The following is a 19,548-nucleotide window of genomic DNA, read 5'->3' as shown; positions in this document are numbered from 1 at the left end:
CTGGATAAAGTTATTGAAGTCGTGTCATTTCTTCCTTTCCTCTTAATATCCGGGACACCACAAAATAACATAACTATAGAACTCTTGAGGCCCATTTTGCCTGTTATAAGATTGCTGGAGCAGTGGTTCTTCCTTACCTTATTCTTACATATCTGGGAGACTACAGAATAAAATGATAACAAAATCATTGATATCCGTGCTCGATTCCTTGTTCCCGCGCCACGAGTCAGAACTCAGAACTCGTCACCAGATGCCTCTACTCTCAACGTAAACACAGTCCTCCACATAAGCTTATCCTCACCCTGGGACTAATAACCTCTAATGACACAAACATCAATCAAACTAATAAACGCCACACAAAAATGCATGTATGGTAATAGTAGAAAATATCATGTGTTGTTTAGATAAAATTTTTCGTCAGATTTACGTAGCACTGACCTTCGAGATCCAAGACCGTCTAGGTAGGATGGCGGCGGGCAGCTGCCAGCTGGACCTTCGTAGTCATGGAAGGAATACTTTTTAAATGGACCAATTACTGGAACGGTGAGTGCCCAGATTCAGGCATTCGCATCATGTATGCAGCTCAGCTTTCATGCCACCAATACACACAAGCACAGATGTGTTAGTATGGTTTACCTTTGACGGAGTGACAGGTGGGGGGTTGATGATGTGGCAAAGACTATGTGGTACTGACAAGAATTATGTGATTGATGGAGCAGTGGTGTGGTTAAGGCAGGAAAGTTGTAGTTGAGGGAATAAAGATGTGGTGGTGGCAGGAAAGGAGTGGTACAGATTGTAAGATGTGGCATCCACATCAAGATGTAGTACTGGTAAGAAGGATGTCTCGTATACAATATTTTGTTATATTGAGGTTTAGTGTAAATAAATTATATAACTTTGATAGGAGGGAAATACGGAGACAATTTTGACAAAAGTAAGGAGGGTAGTGAAGGGAGGGGCAACTATGATAGAAGTGGGTAAAGTAATGAAAAAAGGGGTGGGATTTTTTTTTTTATCAAAATTAAATTGGGGAAACAATAAAATACATACTTATTTAATCCAAGATCATGTCCAGAAAGAGGATATGTAGCATGTCAAAGCTTTTCTACTCTGATGTTGGGAAATGAATGCTTATGTAATAATTTTGTCTTGCAGGATGGCAACCAAGATGGTTTGTATTGGATAAGGGTGTGTTGGCATATTACAAGTCGCAGGAGGAAGTTAACCAGGGCAGTAAAGGATCAGTAAAGCTCTCAGCATGTGAAATCTTGGGTGAGTTGTTATCCAAACCTAAGCACCAGATCAGGCTTCACTAAAGCTGTTAGGTGGAAATTGAAACGAATATATTGATATATGAAAGCTGTCAAATGACTGGCCTGATGATTTTCTTTCTTTGATTTGTGGTACATTAATAACTGAAATAACTGAAGAGCAGCAACTAAGGTATTTTCTGACTCTGTGTAATATGTAAGTTGTAGATATTGGTATCTTTTGCATCTCTAAGAGAATCATTGGAGGTGTTGAATAAGCTACTTTTCTGCCAAAGTATAGCTGGCTAGTTAAAAAAAAAAAAAGGAAGAAAATGTTTATGAAGCAATTTTTTCTTTCAGTTCATCCTACTGACACATTGAGAATTGACATTGTCATTCCTTATGAGCAGCGGTTTTACCTGAAGGCACCGTCATCCCATGAGCGTCACGCTTGGCTTGTGGCTCTTGGTAGTGCAAAAGCAGGAATTCCTCCAGCAATACCTCAGCCTAAAGTTGAAAAAGGTTTGGGAGAGTTTGCAACTGCTGTTATAATTATTTGCAAGTTAATCTTAACTTGTACAGTAGGAAAATCTTGCTTACACTTAACAGATATATCAAGTTAGCAAGTGCATTTGACAAGGTTGGATATCTTTTTTTATATTTATGTAAACATCATTTTCATGTAAAATGAGTTATCACATAGTATTTTAATAATTTAACTTGAATATATATATATATATATATATATATATATATATATATATATATATATATATATATATATATATATATATATATATATATATATATTACAGGCTTATATTCTTTACAAGTAGAACATAATATTAAAATGCAAGTTATGATAAATAAAAAAAATTGTCCAGCCCTTTACATAGGTTTGAAATATTTGTGATATTTTCACATATAAATCAAGTAAGGCTATGTGTTAGCAAAATATCAGTGCATTGTCAAAACCTGTGAAATTTTCAGAGCCAGAGGCAGATGTTGTGAAAGCAAAGAAGTCTGAACTTCGTCTGACATGTGACCTTCTAATGAAACAAGTGTACAATGTCAAGACTGCAGCAAACAACCCAGATGGACCTGATCTAGAGGTAAATAAGTATTCATTTATTTGTTTTTTTCTCATATTTCTACCTATTACCAAGTGAAATTATATGGAATTGATTTTGGCAATTTTATTTATTTATTTATTTATTTGTGTATTAATTTACTTATTTTCTTAGAATAAGGACCATTTCACTAGGAACTTGTTTCTGCAGTTATTGCATAATTTATTATTTATTTATTCAAGTGTTTTATCTTGTAAGTCCTCAATCTTCACTCATCTGAGAATTAATGTTGTGACATTGTAGTATGATGATTACATTTACAAAACCATGATGAAGAAGAGTTATACTAGGATGGAAGAAACCAAAACCCATAATGTCTCATGTATGCCAGGATTCTAACTCAGGTCCTTTTGGTAGGTACACATGTAATTGTTTCATAGTAATTTTTTTTTTTTTTTTTTAATTATGTAGGAGAGACTGGCCGAGGGCAAGAAAAATCCAATAAAAAAAAAAGCTCACTGAGATGCCAGTCCCAGAAAAGGGTCCAAAGCAGTAGTCAAAAATTGAAGGATAAGTGTTTTGAAACCTCTCTCTTGAAGGAATTCAAGTCATAGGAAAGTGGAAATACAGAAGCAGGCAGGAAGTTTCAGAGTATACCAGAAAAAGGGATGAATGATTAAGGATACTGGTTAACTCTTACATTAGAGAGGTGGACAGAATAAGAAAGAAAGAGAAAAGAAGAAAGAGAAAGAAGAAAGCCTTGTGCAACGAGGCCGTGGGAGGAGGGGAGGCATGCAGTTAGCAAAATGAGAAGAGCAGTTAGCATGAAAATAGTGGTAGATGACAGCTAGAGATGCAACATTGCAGCGATGAAAGAGAGGCTAAAGACAGTCAGTTAGAGGAGAGGAGTTGATGAGACAAAAAACTTTTGATTCCACCATGTCTAGAAGAGTGGTATGAGTGGAATCCCCCAGACACATGAAGCATACTCCATACATGGATGGATAAGGCCTCTGTACAGAGTTAGCAGCTGGAGGTGGTGAGAAAAACTGGCGGAGATGTGTCAGAACGCCTAACTTCATAGAAGCTGTTTTAGCTAGAGATGTGATGTGAAGTTTCCAGTTCATATTATAAGTAAAGGACAGACTGAGGATGTTCAGTGTAGAAGAGGTGGAGAGTTGAGTGTTACTGAAGAAGAGGGGATAGTTGTCTGGAAGGTTGTGTCGAGTTGATAGATGGAGGAATTGAGTTTTTGAGGCATTGAACAATACCAAGTTTGCTCTGCCCCAATCAGAAATTTTAGAAAGATCAGAAGTCAGGCATTGTGAGGTATATTCTTACTATGTAGTATACTGGAAGCAGAGTCATTGGCAACAATTAGTTTTATCATCCATATTATTAGTGTCATGACTTTGTAATTGTGCAGTAGATGATACTTCTGCAGTGACTGTTTACAAATTTATTTTTAAACTTATTTGTTCTTCAGAAATTAGATGAATCGACAACATTGTTGTCAGCAACCTGTGATACCTTCATCCAGACACTGGAGGAGTGTATGAAGCTGTCCAACACTTCTCCAACCCCACAGCTCTCTGGAGAGACCCTGATTGCCCCCATCACTCTCCTAAAGGTGAGCTGTGGTCAGGTCAGGGTAATTTGCATTTCTGTGAGATTGAGATTCATAAATAGAATTCAGACCAATCAACCATTAAGCACCAGCTTTTTTTTTTTTTTTTTTTTTTTTATTTTTATTTTTTACAATGGCATGAATCCCTGTTATCAGTGCTTGGAGTGGTCACAATAATTGTCTCAATATGTTTTACAGCTGTCTTACTTTGAGATGGTCATTTGCTGCCCTGTAAAGTCTGTTATGGCTATCCCTTGCAGAGAGTTCTTAGGAACAGGCATCAGATATATTTAAATGAGAAATAAAATCATAATATTAATAACTACAACAATATAAGAAATAATTAAAATAATTGTAAACTCAATGCTTGCACCCAGCTCATTTTGAATGTACACAATGTCAGACTTGGATCCATATAAGTAATACTTGCTTCATTGATGTAATGCCATGATTGCAGGGTATAGTATTGTCAAGTAACTCAATATTATTATTTTCTATTAGATAATATTTCTTCTGAATTTGCTATTGTTGTGAAGTCATTATTCACTTATTCTGATGTGCATTCAGATTTAATTTTTTTTCTCACCCCCCCAGCTGCTAACTCTGTACAAGGGCCTTATCCGTCCATGTATGGAGTATGCTTCACATGTCTGGGGGGGTTCCACTCATACTGCTCTTCTAGACAGGGTGGAATCAAAAGCTTTTCGTCTCATCATCTCCTCTCCTCTAACTGACTGTCTTCAGCCTCTCTCTCACCGCCGCAATGTTGCATGTCTAGCTGTCTTCTACCGCTATTTTCATGCTAACTGCTCTTCCGATCTTGCTAACTGCATGCCTCCCATCCTTCCGCGGCCTCGCTGCACAAGATTTTCTTCTTTCTCTCACCCCTATTCTGTCCACCTCTCTAATGCAAGAGTTAACCAGTATTCTCAATCATTCATCCCTTTCTCTGGTAAACTCTGGAAGTCCCTGCCTGCTTCTGTATTTCCACCTTCCTATGACTTGAATTCCTTCAAGAGGGAGGTTTCAAGACACTTATCCACCAATTTTTGACCACTGCTTTGACCCTTTTATGGGACTGGCATTTCAGTGGGTATTTTTTTTATTAGATTTTTGTTGCCCTTGGCCAGTGTCCTTCCTACATAAAAAAAAAAAAAAAAAAAAAACTGATTTCTTTTCTTTGCTTTTAGGAAAGAAAAACCTCCAGCAGTTCCACACCAATTGTGACAAGACAGAATTCCACTGAAAGGTATGAATTTTATTGTTTAATTTGTAGCTTTTAATAGCCAATTGATTCTTTGTGAGAGTGAGAGCTGATAACTTGCTTACTATTTATTTTATCTTTTTAAAGAAGATATTTGCAATCCTGAGGAAGGACTAATAAACAGTTGGGATTTACACACAAGCTGCACATGACCATTCAGCTTATAAATCAGCCATCAGGTTATAAACACTGACTCATGATGTAAGTGTGAAATCTGCGGCCATATTAACAAAGATTCTCAGCATTTGTCTCATCCTTCTGCTTAGACTTGTGCTTATCTCCTGCCATATATGTCCTGCCAATCCCACTCAGCAGTGCCTCCTTTCCTGTCCTATTTCTTTAGTATTGAAGAGATGATGACCCTTAAGGCTGAAAAGGCCAATAGTGGAAACCCAGCTGGACCAATGGCAAGACTTTCCTTCCACATCCAGTCAATATGATGAGGAAAGATGTAGCCTGAAGGGCTTCGCTCATTCAGCGGCACAAAAAAAGATACATGGGGCTTTATTACTAAGAAGGTAAATGAGACACACCAGCAACAGAAGACGGGAAGACCCAAGGTCATCATTGCTGCAGAGCTGCATTTCCCATTGGCTAAATAACTGTAATTATCACCTTAATTACTAACATAAGTGCATCACTCCTTCCTGTGGGGATTTCAAAGGCATCTCCTGCCAAATCTGTTACAAATAACACTCCTGCAGGTCTAATCTATATGTGTCCAACAATTCAGAGTCACTCAGGTCATCGAGAACATCTTTATGGGGCTGATAATTCTTGAGGTGGCTGGCTTAGGTTTGATGGTCGGCCATCTTTTGGTTAACTTTAACTTAGTCTTAGTGTAACTTTTAAAGTTAAGCTACATCTGGACCTGTCTTAATTAAATTTAAAACCTAGACCATGACTTGGGAAGTTAACCACATAAGCATAAGAATTGGGCTTAGTCAAACCTCTCTAGTCAAGAATCTTTGTTAATATGGCCCCTGACTTGCAGAAACGTGATGATGATGATGATGATTATGATAATAATTGACTAGGATTTCATGACTGACCAAAGCATCTAGATAACTATCAGACAGTCATGCTGTTTCTAGAGGAATAAGTGACATGGGCATCAATAGTATTAATGCAATTCATACATTAAATAGATGAAGCATATACTCAAGAAAAGAAAAGATTCAGTATCATAAGTTGAAGGTGTGTATGTAGTGAAGTGAGCTATCAATGTATGAACATTATATCATTATTACTGTAGCAAAATAAAGGAAAAATGTTTACTATGAATGATTAATGAAGCACCCCTTTATTTTATTTGCAGGAGGACTGAATAATTGACCATGTGAATGCCACCTTCAGGTAGAGTATGATCTTTTTGTACGGCCACATTGTTTTGCATTGTAACTTACTACTGATTGAAGAAAAATATTTTGTTTGTCACCCAATGCAAATCATATTAATGTATGATTACACATAATATACTTTAATGATTATAAATAAAATGTAATGACTTAAAGATCAAATTCTCCAAAAAAAATGTCTTAATTACAGTATATATTTACAAGAGATGGATCAAATGATATATAATGTCTCTAGTGGTGAAGCCTTTAACTAGTCTTGGAATACTTAGGGAAGGTTAAATGTAGGTTGGCATTTGTCTTGTGTAATACCATGGAAAGTATCTGTGCAGTATTTCATATGTATGTAGTTTTAAAATGTATATTTGTTTGAATATGTTTTATAAATCTTAAATATTTATATACTGAACTATATGTATAATTGTATATGAAACCAGGGATATGTATATTTTCTTCCAAGAGTCATTACAATAAAATTAAGTAAGAATGACTGTGCAGATAGGAAATGATACATATGAAATTTTCCATAAAGATCTGCAAATCTAATGTATTTATTTGCAACTTAATTAATTGTCATTCCTGGGCTAGGATACATTAATTATTGTTCTTGATATTACTCTATTGAAATGAAAAATATATTTTTAACCTGTGTTTTGAAGCTTTAAATGGTGTAAAGTATTTGTTACATGCTTAAATGTGATAATTTCTGTTTCATGAAAATTTAATGTAAATCTTTGCATTCTGTACATAATATAATACATAATATATATATATATATATATATATATATATATATATATATATATATATATATATATATATATATATATATATATATGCATGATATTTTATATCATTAAGGTCTTCCCAGTTATAAAAAATAAGAATCACTTGGCAGTGCAACAAAGTGATTTGCCTTCATTAATGATGACAAAAGTAGGGAGGTTATTTATAAGTAATAATTTTTAAGCATTCTTGGTCTTACGAAGGTGAAGTATATTTTGTTGATTATGTCATAGTAGTGGTCATATACATTGCCAGTAAATTATCAACTTTTTTTGCAAGATAAAATTAACACTTCTGCATTCAATAACAGATGGTGACTCAATTATTTATAGCAGGTTTGTTAATCGATTCCTGGGACTTATCTGGCTTCATTCCTTTTCTTTCTTAGACTTGCATTAGCACCATTAGGTTTTCCATCTCCAGCAAGCTGAGCCAATTTCCACATCTAACTATTGTCTCTCACTATTGAACCATCATACTTTAGCGTGATTCTCAAGTACTTAATTTTCAGTATACCTGCCTTCTTCCTCAACCCTGTAGGCAGATTGCGTTAGGCTAGGAGTAGAGAGGTAAATAGTGCTAGTTTTTTTGTTTCTTTATTTTTTAGATAAACTATTCACAGCATAGTAAGCATGAGTTACAGAAAAAAGGCCTCTCGGCTTAACTCCTTGATCTGAACAGTGGTACCCTTTCAGAGTTTGCATTTTGCACATTAGCCATTAATATCCCATGACATGAAGCTGTCATCCTGCTTTTGGTTAACCTCCCAAGCTGATAGCACCATAGAATAGTATGATTACAGTCCCACTCAGGCATTTCCTCATCTCATAATATGTGCCAAGGATCTAGACAATATGAGGAAGATACTATTTATCTCACAAAAGATTTTCTCTTTGCCTCTTGTACTAAGTCTGGATTATTTTAAGTTTATGTCAGAATCCAATCAACCTTGAAATTGCAATAACTTTTCTTGACATCTTAGTCATGCCACTTATTGGGAGATGAAAAAATTGACAAGGTATGAGTATACTAACCTTGATATGGGAAAAAAATTGACAAGGTATGAGTATACTAACCTTGATATGGGAAAAAAATTAACAAGGTATGAGTATACTAACTATGATATGGGTTTATAGCTCCTGGTTCAAAGACTACCATGCACTAATATGTCTTTAATGTACAAGTAAGGAATAATTTCCAGTTCTTGTAAATATGTGGATGGGTAAATGTGCTACAAACTTGTGTCAACAAATATATGCAAAATTCAAGGTATTCACTCCTGAATAAAAGGATAAATATGTGACCAGTTAGCAGGTGATTTGATACTCGTATACATAGAGGCTTCAGTGAATTAAACTGTTAGGCTCTCACTGTAAGATGAAATGAACCACACTACTCCCAAAAACTGTGTACACTGGCATGCATGCAGGATGCTGTCCCAACTGTGCAGTGCTATCCATTTTGATCTGGGATCCGTGCATAATGCCAGCTTTTTTTTCATGCAAAAAATCTTAAATGATACAAAAAATAGTTGAAAATTTATGACGTGAAAATTTAAAGAGTAAAGCATTTCTGAAATTCAGCTTATAGGTAGCATCACATAAGTGAGTAATGTGACCAGTAGAGATGTGAGGGATGTTAGTATTCTGTGGCCATCATTATGCTGATGAGTGATGCTGCACCTTGGTATGTTTTATATATATATATATATATATATATATATATATATATATATATATATATATATATATATATATATATATATATATATATATATATAATCAGTCAATGTGTGTACATTCACTAGGCAGCTCATATAGGAGCAAGTAAAAGCTGTACATTATTTTTATCACATTAAAGTATACAAGACTGACAAGATCTTTGAGGAGTGAGTGGTGACACATCTCTGTGTATCTGTCAAGTACACAAATAAGATTCTTTAATTAGTTTTATTTTTTCTACTATTTATAAATTTATTATTAAGCTAATTTTCTGGTAAGATCACACTATTTACAAACTGCTGGTGCACATGCACTGATGTGCTTGTCTCCCATGCTCAGTACAGGGATTGCACCAACAAATTTACACATTCACTGAGTTGGGTAAAACTTGGAGTACACCCAGGCATTTTCTACAAACTTTCATGAATAGACAAACATCTAAAAAAAATATTCAAAGTTGTTGCCATATAAGTACAGTGATGGCACTGAGTCATGCAAGGTGCCATATGTCAGATTAAGATTTGAGTGAATGTTTGTAAATGATTGTGAAAATATGTATGCCTTTAACTGCTGTCTGTGCTCTGCTACCCCTCCTTTACATGGGATGTCTGCTTGGCATATAGAATGGTAGATTAATATACATTTCCTTGGTATGACAAAAGGCATATTGGCAAAGTTCCACAATTTATTTTTGATCAGGAGCAATGAAAATAATTTGGAATGATCTTATAAGAATGGTTGGAAGATAAGAAGCAAGCAGGTTTGCTTTTGGTTGGGGGAGGTTCACCTTAATGGAGATGTGGGTGTTGCATGCCAAAGACTTGGTGGCACAAACAGAGAACATGGTTATGGCAAGATCAAATCAAGGACTGGTAGAAATGTGATCATATTATTTATAGAAAAGAATGTTCATAACACAAATTACTTGTGCGTTATCTAAAAGCTGAAAATAAGACTGAGGAAATTACTTGTGTGTTATCTAAAAGCTGAAAATAAGACTGAGGAAAAGGGCTGCACTATTAAAAGACAACAGTATGGAAAACTAAATAAAATTTGTGTCAGACTCAATGTGGTTGGACAAGGAATCCATGAAGACATAGTATCTTGCTGCTGAAGTATGGAAGTTGATGTTACTGTGAAAGGGATATTTATTTATTTTTTAATGGAAGAGAGATGAGGTAAAAGTAGGGCAGAACATTTAGAACCTAACCATGGAGCTAAAGCGAAAGTTTCTTGAGCTAAGATGGCATCTCAGAAACATTTGTTGAACAGAATATGTGAATGAAAAGGTAGGAATAAGGTTTTTAGGATGAGTAGACTGATGAAAATTGAGTTGTTTGTGAAAAGTGTTGAAGAATGATATAATAAAAATAAAAAGTAAAAATGTTGGCAGTGCATATATTATGAAGGCTTGGAAAGATAATTTACAAAATCCCATGAAATTCATAGGTAGTTGAGTGCAACAGTAGGTCTTAGAAGTAATAGAATCAGTCACTGACTGGCTTTAATTGTATTAAGCTTGTGGTTAAGGGCCAGAATGAAATCAGGCATGAATGCAGTTATGTCAGCAACTAAAGATACCAGGTTAAGGTTAGTGTCTGATAGGAATGTTGAAGAACAGTATGTACAGCACTAACATTTTGCAGAATTTAAATGCAGGATATGTAATATAAATAACTGAAATAGATAAAGCTTTGGTATTGTATGGCTCTATTTTTTCTGCATTGCATTCAGATGAGGCATTTTATAGTGTTTGCATAAAGTATTATGTAATGCCAGTGAATTTTCGTCCTTGTTCAACAAACCAGAATTGGTAGTATTTGACCAAGACTTATTCAGACAAATTTGGTTGTTATTGTCCTGCAGCACACAATGCTAAACTCCCTTCACCAAGTAAACCCTGTCTGCCTTTTCTTTCATCTCTGTTAAATTCTTTTTTAAATATTAACTACCAGATATGAGATATAGTACAGTATATGTTAGTAAAGGATAATACTTATAAATGTGTTATAAAATGTTAAGAACAGTATCATATAATTTTGCTGATGTCTAAACCATCTTTACTTTGTAAAAAAAAAAAAAAAAAAAAAAAAAAGGATTTAGACAATGCTGCCTCCTGCCAGTGGTTTTGACATACATTGTCTGATTCTTGTGTTTGCTGCATTATGCGATCTTGCCTACATTCCATTTTTACAACCCTGCAAGAGGCATCATGCTTTAATATCTTTGCTCTCTCTCTCTCTCTCTCTCTCTCTCTCTCTCTCTCTCTCTCTCTCTCTCTCTCTCTCTCTCTCTCTCTCTCTCTCTCTCTCTCTCTCTCTCTCTCTATATATATATATATATATATAGTATAGATAGATAGATAGATAGATACATAAATAGATTGATAGATAGATATACATAAAGATATATGCAAGAAATATGTACAGATATTAGTGTTTAAAACCATTTTTTTTATCACTAGATAGTTAATTATTAACATCTGTCATGTTTTATGGATTTTTACTTAAAGTTTTCAAAGAATTTTCCTATATTCAGAATGAATTTTGAGAATGTTTTGGTTTCCAGGAAAGTAATTATTGTAATCCATATTATAAAACTATTTTCCATAAATTCAAATTTTCATTTCAGCACCATGTGCTGCACTGTTGTTGCTTTTGTGTTCACCACTTTAGTATTGTATCAAGAACAACTAAACTATTAAATTGTGCTACTAGTGGACACTTTTCAAAGTGCATTATATAGTGGTGTGATGGCTAATGAAACATGATAAAAGATGAAAAATGTGATGTTACTGAGGAAAGAAAATGAGGCATTGTTCAGATAATGATAGCATTGTGAATTATAATGTTAACATGGATTTGTTATACTATACAATATAATTTCATGAAGGTTTCTGCTAATATTTTACTGTTAAAAGTAACTTTCATCTCTGAATTTAGTGTTTAGTTGACAGATTTACTAATTTTTGTCTTTAGAAATATATGTTACTACTATATAGATTATTATTTGTACTTAATTGCTATCAAGTAGAACAATGCTTTAACTGTAATATGGAACTGTGTCTGTGTGTGTGTGTGTGTGTGTGTGTGTGTGTGTGTGTGTGTGTGTGTGTGTGTGTGTGTGTGTGTGTGTGTGTGTGTGTGTATTTACCTAGTTGTGGTTTATGGGAGGGGAGTAATCTTATGGTATCCTGACTCCATATCTATTCAGTTTGGTCTTAAAAGCATGGACAGTTATGGCATCAACAATGTCTTCACTGAGTTCATTCCATCTGTTCACACTTCTGTGAGGAAAACTGTACTTCTTGATGTCTCTTCTACAGTTAACTTTCTTCAATTCCTTACTCTGTGTGTCTAAATTTACAAAACATTCTTTGTCACATTTTCCATACCATTTATCATTCTACTGATGTTTATTAAATCTCTCTCTCTCTCTCTCTCTCTCTCTCTCTCTCTCTCTCTCTCTCTCTCTCTCTCTCTCTCTCTCTCTCTCTCTCTCTCTCTCCCTCCTGTTTTCAAGGATAGGAATTGCTAATATTTTAAATCTCTCTTCATAAGTTATCTTACTCAACTCCAGAACCATCTTAGTGACTGCTCTTTGTACTCTTTCTAATTTTATAATATTCCTCTTTGTATGAGAAGACCATACCACTGCCACATATTCCAATCTTGGTCTTATCATGGAAATCAACAACTTTTTTATCATTCCTTTATCCAAATATGAGAATGCCATTCTTACTCTTTTTAACAAATTCATTGTCTCCAATAATTTTATCAATGTGTCTGTCCAGAGTCAAATTTTCAGTAACTGTTACTCCCAAATCCACTTCCTCTTTTGACTTCTTTAACTTCACACCATCCATCTCATTATGATATTGTATTCTTTTCTTACTCTTACCAAAATCCATTACTTTACATTTACTTAAATTGAATTACATTTGCCAAGATTTGCTCCATCTATTTATCTTATTCAAATAATCTTGCAGTACTATACAGTCATTTACATTTTCTACCCTTCTCATCAGCTTAGCATCATCTGCAAATAAGTTCATATAATTATCTATTTCTTCATTTATGTCGTTCATATATATTACAAACATTGTTGGTCCCAACACTGATCCCTGTGGGACACCACTTGTTACTTTCAGCCAAGATTAATTTTGGTCTTGTATTACAGTTCTCGTCTCTCTATCATCACAGAGAGATGAGAACTGTAATCCAAGACCAAAATTCATCTTTGTGTGTGTAGCTGTATTTATCTTGTATTGTACAGGGTCTGAGCTAAAGCTCATTTGTTCTTAATCCATATCTAGAGTTATCCAATTTCTCTTTAAATTTGCTCACACTAACAACTGTAACCATTTCCTCACTTAAACTATTCTAAAGATCAGTGCTTTGATACGGGGAACTATATTTCTTATTTGTATTCTTATTCTTTCCAATTTCCTTATATTATTCTTCCTTTGTGGAAACCATATGACTGCAGTGTACTCCAACTTGGGATATATCATTATTGTAATTATTTTTTTTCATCATATCCATGTCCATGTAGGTAAAAACCACTCTAATGTCACTTAACATCCTATATGTGGAGCCAAACATCCCATTTATGTTTCTCTGGTGACAGTGTCCTGAATAATCACCACAAAATCCTTTTCTTTATTACTTTTCATTATTGTATCTTCATCCATTTTATAGTTCATGTAGGTCTTGTAATTTTCCCATTTCCAACACATGACATTTCTTACGATTAAATATAAGTTTCCACTTTAGATTCCAAGCATAAATTTTATCTAAATCTCTCTATAGCTCCTTACAATCCTTCCAGCTCTTTATACCTCTCAGCAACTTTGCATCATCAGCAAACAGATTAATGTAGCTATTTAATCCTTTCTGCATATCATTTATGTAAATCTTAGACATAATCAGTGCTAATACAGATCCCTGTGGTACTCTACTTGTTACCTTGCTCCAGCTTGAACTACTATCTCTGATTATTGTCCTCATTTGTCTGTCCTTCAAATAGTTTTGCATCCAACTTAATATTTTGCCTTTTAAATCTCCTATATTTTTTTCAGTTTCCACAGTAAGCTCATGTGTGGAACCATGTCAAATGCTTTTTATATCCAGATATACAGCCTCCATTCATCCATCTCTTTCTTGCACCACATCTATCACTCTAGTATAAAAACTCAACAGATTTGTAACACATGATCATTGTCTAAATCCAAATTGTTTATTTGCAATTTCCTAATTTTCATACATATTCTGCACACATTCTTATAACAATTTTGCAGAGTTTACCTATGATGCTAGTTAATGATACTGGCCTGTAGTTTAGTGGCTCCATTTTGTCATCTTTATAGACAGGCATTATATTGGCTCTTTTCCATTCTTTGGGCACTCTTGCTTCTTTCAATGAACTATTTACCACATTCCAAATTGGCTCCAGCAGTTGGTCTCTACATTCTTTTAATACCCATCCTGACACACCATCTGGTCCCATTACTTTTCTAACATACAAGTCACTTAAAAGCTTCTAGATTTCATACTTTCCCACCTTAATTTCATGTAAACCTTTATTTGACACTCCACCTCTAGGTGTTACAAAATCTGCTTCCTCTTTAAATATGTATTTCAAACTCATTTATAATTTTGCTTATCTCCTTATCATATTCATATGTTCTTCTGCCTCTTTTTAACTTAACAATACTATCTCTATCTACTATCTGGTTCATTTTATCATTTACATATCTATAGGAAAGCTTAGGTTCTTCTTTATATTTGTTCACTGTATCCTTTTCAAATTTCCTTTCTTTTCTTCCCTTCTTATCCTAAGGTATTAGTTTCTTGCTTTTTTATATTCTCTATTCCCTTCATTCTACTGCTTCTTCACCTTTTCATGCTTTGTCCTTGTCCTTTTTGGCCTTCGCACATCTGGCATTATACCAACTATGCCTGCTCATTTTCACTTTGTACTTTGGTACAAATTTAAACACTCCCCCACTGTACTTATCTATCATATTTTGTCTGCACTTGCTTGTCTTCCAACAGCTTATCCCACTTTATACTACCATATTTTTTTTTCTTCAAAATTTTCCTTTGCATGCTCTAATCTGCCATTTCTGTATTCTTTCCAATCCTGTGCTTTTATCCTTTCTAATTTAACCTCTATTACAATATGACATGATCACTTTTTTTCTAATGGGGGCAAATATTTTATATTTGGTGTGTGTGTGTGTGTGTGTGTGTGTGTGTGTGTGTGTGTGTGTGTGTGTGTGTGGAGCTTGAGTTAAACTCTGGGGGCCTGGGGTCAGGTCTCCTTGTCAAGTATTTACCTACTCTTCAGCATAATTTTTTTGCTGACAACTTTTGATTACAGGCTTTGGAATGTTGCTATTTTAGGTACAGGTTCTTGACCATCCTGCATCAAATGGAGTAAATTTTACTTTTAAGATTAATCTCCGTGTTGTAACTTTGATGACAAAGTTAGACAAACAGGCATGCCACTTTTGGTGGAATAGAAATATAATAATTTTTCTTCTTATTTCCAGAGTTTTTAGAGAAGTCAGTAAACTCTCATATTTATTAAGTAGATAGGGACAAAAAAGGAAGGTCAGATATTATGTTTGTTAATCTGTGGTGTGGACTTGTGTGATTTTTGTGAAATTTTCTAAGGACCTGCCTTTCCCTGTTTGTATGCTTGTAAAACAGTGTAGGATTTTTGCATTATCAATATTTACTTTAACTTTGGTTTTGCACTATAAGACATAACTTATATATATATATATATATATATATATATATATATATATATATATATATATATATATATATATATATATATATATATATATATATATATATATATATATATATATATATATATATATTGCTTATTTTGTATTTTTTTTTATTTATTCAGTATTTTGCTTTAGAATTTTGAAATAGTACTTATGTGTACTATATATATATATATATATATATATATATATATATATATATATATATATATATATATATATATATATATATATATATATATATATATATATATATATATATTGCTTATTTTGTATTTTTTTATTTATTCAGTATTTTTGCTTTAGAATTTTGAAATAGTACTTATGTGTACATTAGTTTCTCTAGTTGTCCAATAAAATTTTCATTGAGTGATATATATATATATATATATATATATATATATATATATATATATATATATATATATATATATATATATATATATATATATATATATATATACCAGTTCATCTTGTAAATTGTAGCAATAAAGAACTATTGTTTATTTATCAAAGTATGGAAATTGTAACCAATGTCATAATATACAGAAGGAAATGAGAGAATGTGTAAAGGAGATTGCAGTGGTAAGCGTATGTTTTCATTATACTACTTTGGAATAATAATTCTGTCAGTTGTATAAAATAGCCAGTTCTAAACTAAAACAAACAGAATTGCATTATTGATAAAATCTTGCGGTTCAGGCAGCACTGGTATTAGTAATTGACAATTAAGCTGCAGTAGTGGACTTTGTAACTCCAAGTTGAGTATCCATTTGCATGAAGCAGCACAGTACCAGAGCATCCTGGTACATGCCACTTTGACCATTGCAAAAGATATTATTTTAAAATTATGTATTTCTCAAATGTTATTCCAATGTAGTACAATCTATTTCATCTGCATATAGATGCATGTGATTTAAAAATGATGCCAAAGGAATTTTATATAATAAATATTGAATGTATGTATATGAAGTGATAAGTGATGACTAAGTAGAAAGTGTTTTTACATCAAAAATATATACTTCACATTCTTTAGGTATGTAAGGATAAACTGCTCTACCTTTCAGAAGAGGGATCAAATAGTTATACCGAAATGTATAAATATAACAGAAGTTGGTTATGTTGTAATGTGAGGGTGTGTGTAGAATCCATGGTACTTAATTTACTGATATAGTGAAACAGTATGGCCTCTACTTGGTGTGCAATGCCCAGACACACCAGTATGACACTGGAGTGTCTAGTACCATCCTATTGGAATAAGTTTAATCATTCATACCAAAGTGTACTTGCAAGCTTTATCAAGTGGAAGATACTGAAGAGAAAAAGAACCCATCATGTTTGCCCTTCACTACTGATGTGCCTAGTATAGATGAGTAGTAGGTCTTCCTTAGAGGAAGTAGATATATGTGTAATTCACATGTTAATATATATATATATATATATATATATATATATATATATATATATATATATATATATATATATATATATATATATATATATATATATATATATATACCACAAAATTCAGAATTTCACATTTAGAAATCTGTTTGCTCAGTAAAATAATAAAAACTGACCTGTTTTTTTTTTTTCATGTACTATCATTTGTGCTTTTACGTGTAGGACCATCAGATTTTTTTTTGGCATGTTTTCAATGTTGTTTTGAAGATACTTAAGGTCTTTTTCCATTATCAACATGATTTTTACTTAGATCAGCTGCTAAACTGGTGGAGTTTGGATGTGACTAACTTTCATTTAATTCTTAGGCCTGTTCATCAGGCAGAGAACAGGTGAAGAGTGTAAGCTACATAAGGAGTGTACATATATATAGTCACCATGTAATGTGGAAAAGTGCAAGGGTAACAACCCTGACCTGCTTTAAATGTGTGTGTGTGTGTGTGTGTGTGTGTGTGTGTGTGTGTGTGTGTTTTTCTAGTTTCTACAAGAGCAAAGGCCAATCTTCTCTGTGTGTGTGTGTGTGTGTGTGTGTGTGTGTGTGTGTGTGTGTGTGTGTGTGTGTGTGTGTGTGTGTGTGTGTGCTTGCTTTATGAGGTCAAGAATAGTCTATGTAACATCTCTAGGGGCAAAGATATATATATATATATATATATATATATATATATATATATATATATATATATATATATATATATATATATATATATATATATATACACACTACATTGAGACATCTTTATGCACATTCCTGTATTAGAGTATCCATGAACTTAGGAACAGTTGTCATACTTTAGATTAAAGGTGAATGTAGTCGTGTAAAAAAATATGCAGAGAATTTTAACACACTCCATGACCATGTAGATGATATGCCTACTATATTTGAACTGAAAAATGGTAGTAAAATCCAGCCAATATTCAGACAGAATTAACTCAGAAGAGAATGTCTTCAAGTTTTACCAAGACTCCAAGAGCAAAATTTAATGTCACCTGGTAAATTCTATTATTGCTTTCAGATCTAAGAGACATTTTGTTAACTTGTTAATATACTCCAGTAATTATGTGTACTGTATGTAGTAAGGTTTATGTAAATTTTTATCATTATGCACTATAATGGTGTCTACTCTTCACTACAAAATTAAGGGAATGAACCGTCAGTTCTTGGTGTGTGTACTTAATCACATAAATATCCTTTTTGTTAAACACATCAGACCTCTGTCATTATTTTTTTATCGTTTCATGAAAAAACATGATTTAGATTTTGTCATAATTATGGTTTCCATGTCGCAATTTGCCTGTCAATCTACAAGTGGATGAACTGAAGTTTAGCACAATGGATGAAATGGTTGAATAATATGGAGGAAACAGTTCATTAGAAAGTGATGCTACATCTGTATTTGTTGGTAAGATAGACAGTGTACATTTTCATAGCTTTATAGGGAAATACTTATGTACCAAAAATAATAAAGGAAACAGTTCATCATCTCTGTATTTATATAAGATATTCCTAACAATTCCTGGCAGGGAACAGCTACAGCAGAAATGTTCATTTACTTCTCTTCTCTTTGCAGATCTTAATAATTTAATTAATTTCTCATTCTTCTCTCTTATGTGTTGCAGCACTCTTCCCTCCTGTAAACCAGAGGAAATGATGTTACATGTGTTGGGATTTTATTTTGATTGTTTATTAAGCTTATATAAATTTAATTCCATTATATATATATATATATATATATATATATATATATATATATATATATATATATATATATATATATATATATATTCCTTACAAAGCTAATAACCACTCCTTCATGCTGTAAGTTTCTGCAGCACTCATCACCCCACTATGCCTGCTTTATAAAGCTGCCAACATGTACATGATTTTGTCCTGATGATTATTGTTGTGGATTGTCATTTGCTCCTGTTGCCATACATGTAGGCAAGATCCTCCAAGTGCTGAGAATAATGGCCTGGTCTTGAGTGAGTGTGTGGAATTATGAGACTGGGATGAGTTTTCATTTCCCCTTGAATGAAGCTAGACACATTTGCTCATCACTAGATGCACATCATAGCTTTGAGAGAAAGACAAGAATTATGTATTGATAATGATACTAAATGATGAAAATGAAATGCATAGTTTGTAGGCAAAACCACCGTTGAGAGAGAGAGAGAGAGAGAGAGAGAGAGAGAGAGAGAGAGAGAGAGAGAG

The 19,548-nt window shown here is 33.3% G+C and overlaps 2 protein-coding genes across 8 annotated transcripts in view; one reads left to right on the top strand and one right to left on the bottom strand.

Annotated features, from left to right (window-relative positions):
- The first annotated feature begins 387 nt into the window (after positions 1–387).
- Positions 388–7,107, top strand: LOC135099977 (pleckstrin homology domain-containing family A member 3-like). Of its 3 annotated transcripts, none has more exons than XM_064002776.1 (8): positions 388–543; positions 1,156–1,272; positions 1,611–1,772; positions 2,241–2,362; positions 3,807–3,950; positions 5,138–5,196; positions 5,555–5,729; positions 6,530–7,107. In XM_064002776.1, exons 1-7 carry the CDS (start codon positions 504–506, stop codon positions 5,649–5,651), a joined length of 741 nt encoding a protein of 246 aa, XP_063858846.1. In that variant the 5' UTR covers positions 388–503; the 3' UTR covers positions 5,652–5,729; positions 6,530–7,107. The 3 variants fall into 3 exon arrangements, with proteins under 3 accessions (XP_063858846.1, XP_063858835.1, XP_063858854.1); XM_064002765.1 differs by having other exon boundaries at positions 5,555–5,815; XM_064002784.1 differs by lacking the exon at positions 5,555–5,729.
- Positions 7,108–18,756: 11,649 nt separating this feature from the next.
- The window catches only part of LOC135099821 (dehydrogenase/reductase SDR family member 6-like), a 158,395-nt gene continuing 157,603 nt past the window's right edge, over positions 18,757–19,548 (bottom strand). For 4 of the 5 annotated variants that reach the window (XM_064002386.1, XM_064002394.1, XM_064002403.1 and 1 more), the window contains one exon: positions 18,757–18,968. In XM_064002386.1, coding sequence (XP_063858456.1) covers positions 18,762–18,968 — 207 coding nt within the window. In that variant the 3' untranslated portion in view covers positions 18,757–18,761. Of the gene's footprint in view, positions 18,969–19,107; positions 19,412–19,548 lie in introns of those variants that run through there. The other variant, XM_064002430.1, reaches the window with a different exon arrangement.

This window comes from Scylla paramamosain, chromosome 1, assembly GCF_035594125.1.
Source record: "Scylla paramamosain isolate STU-SP2022 chromosome 1, ASM3559412v1, whole genome shotgun sequence".
Classification (NCBI taxonomy): domain Eukaryota; kingdom Metazoa; phylum Arthropoda; class Malacostraca; order Decapoda; family Portunidae; genus Scylla; species Scylla paramamosain.
Note: the sequence above shows the minus strand (reverse complement) of the source record. Positions and strands in the feature narration are given on the sequence as shown.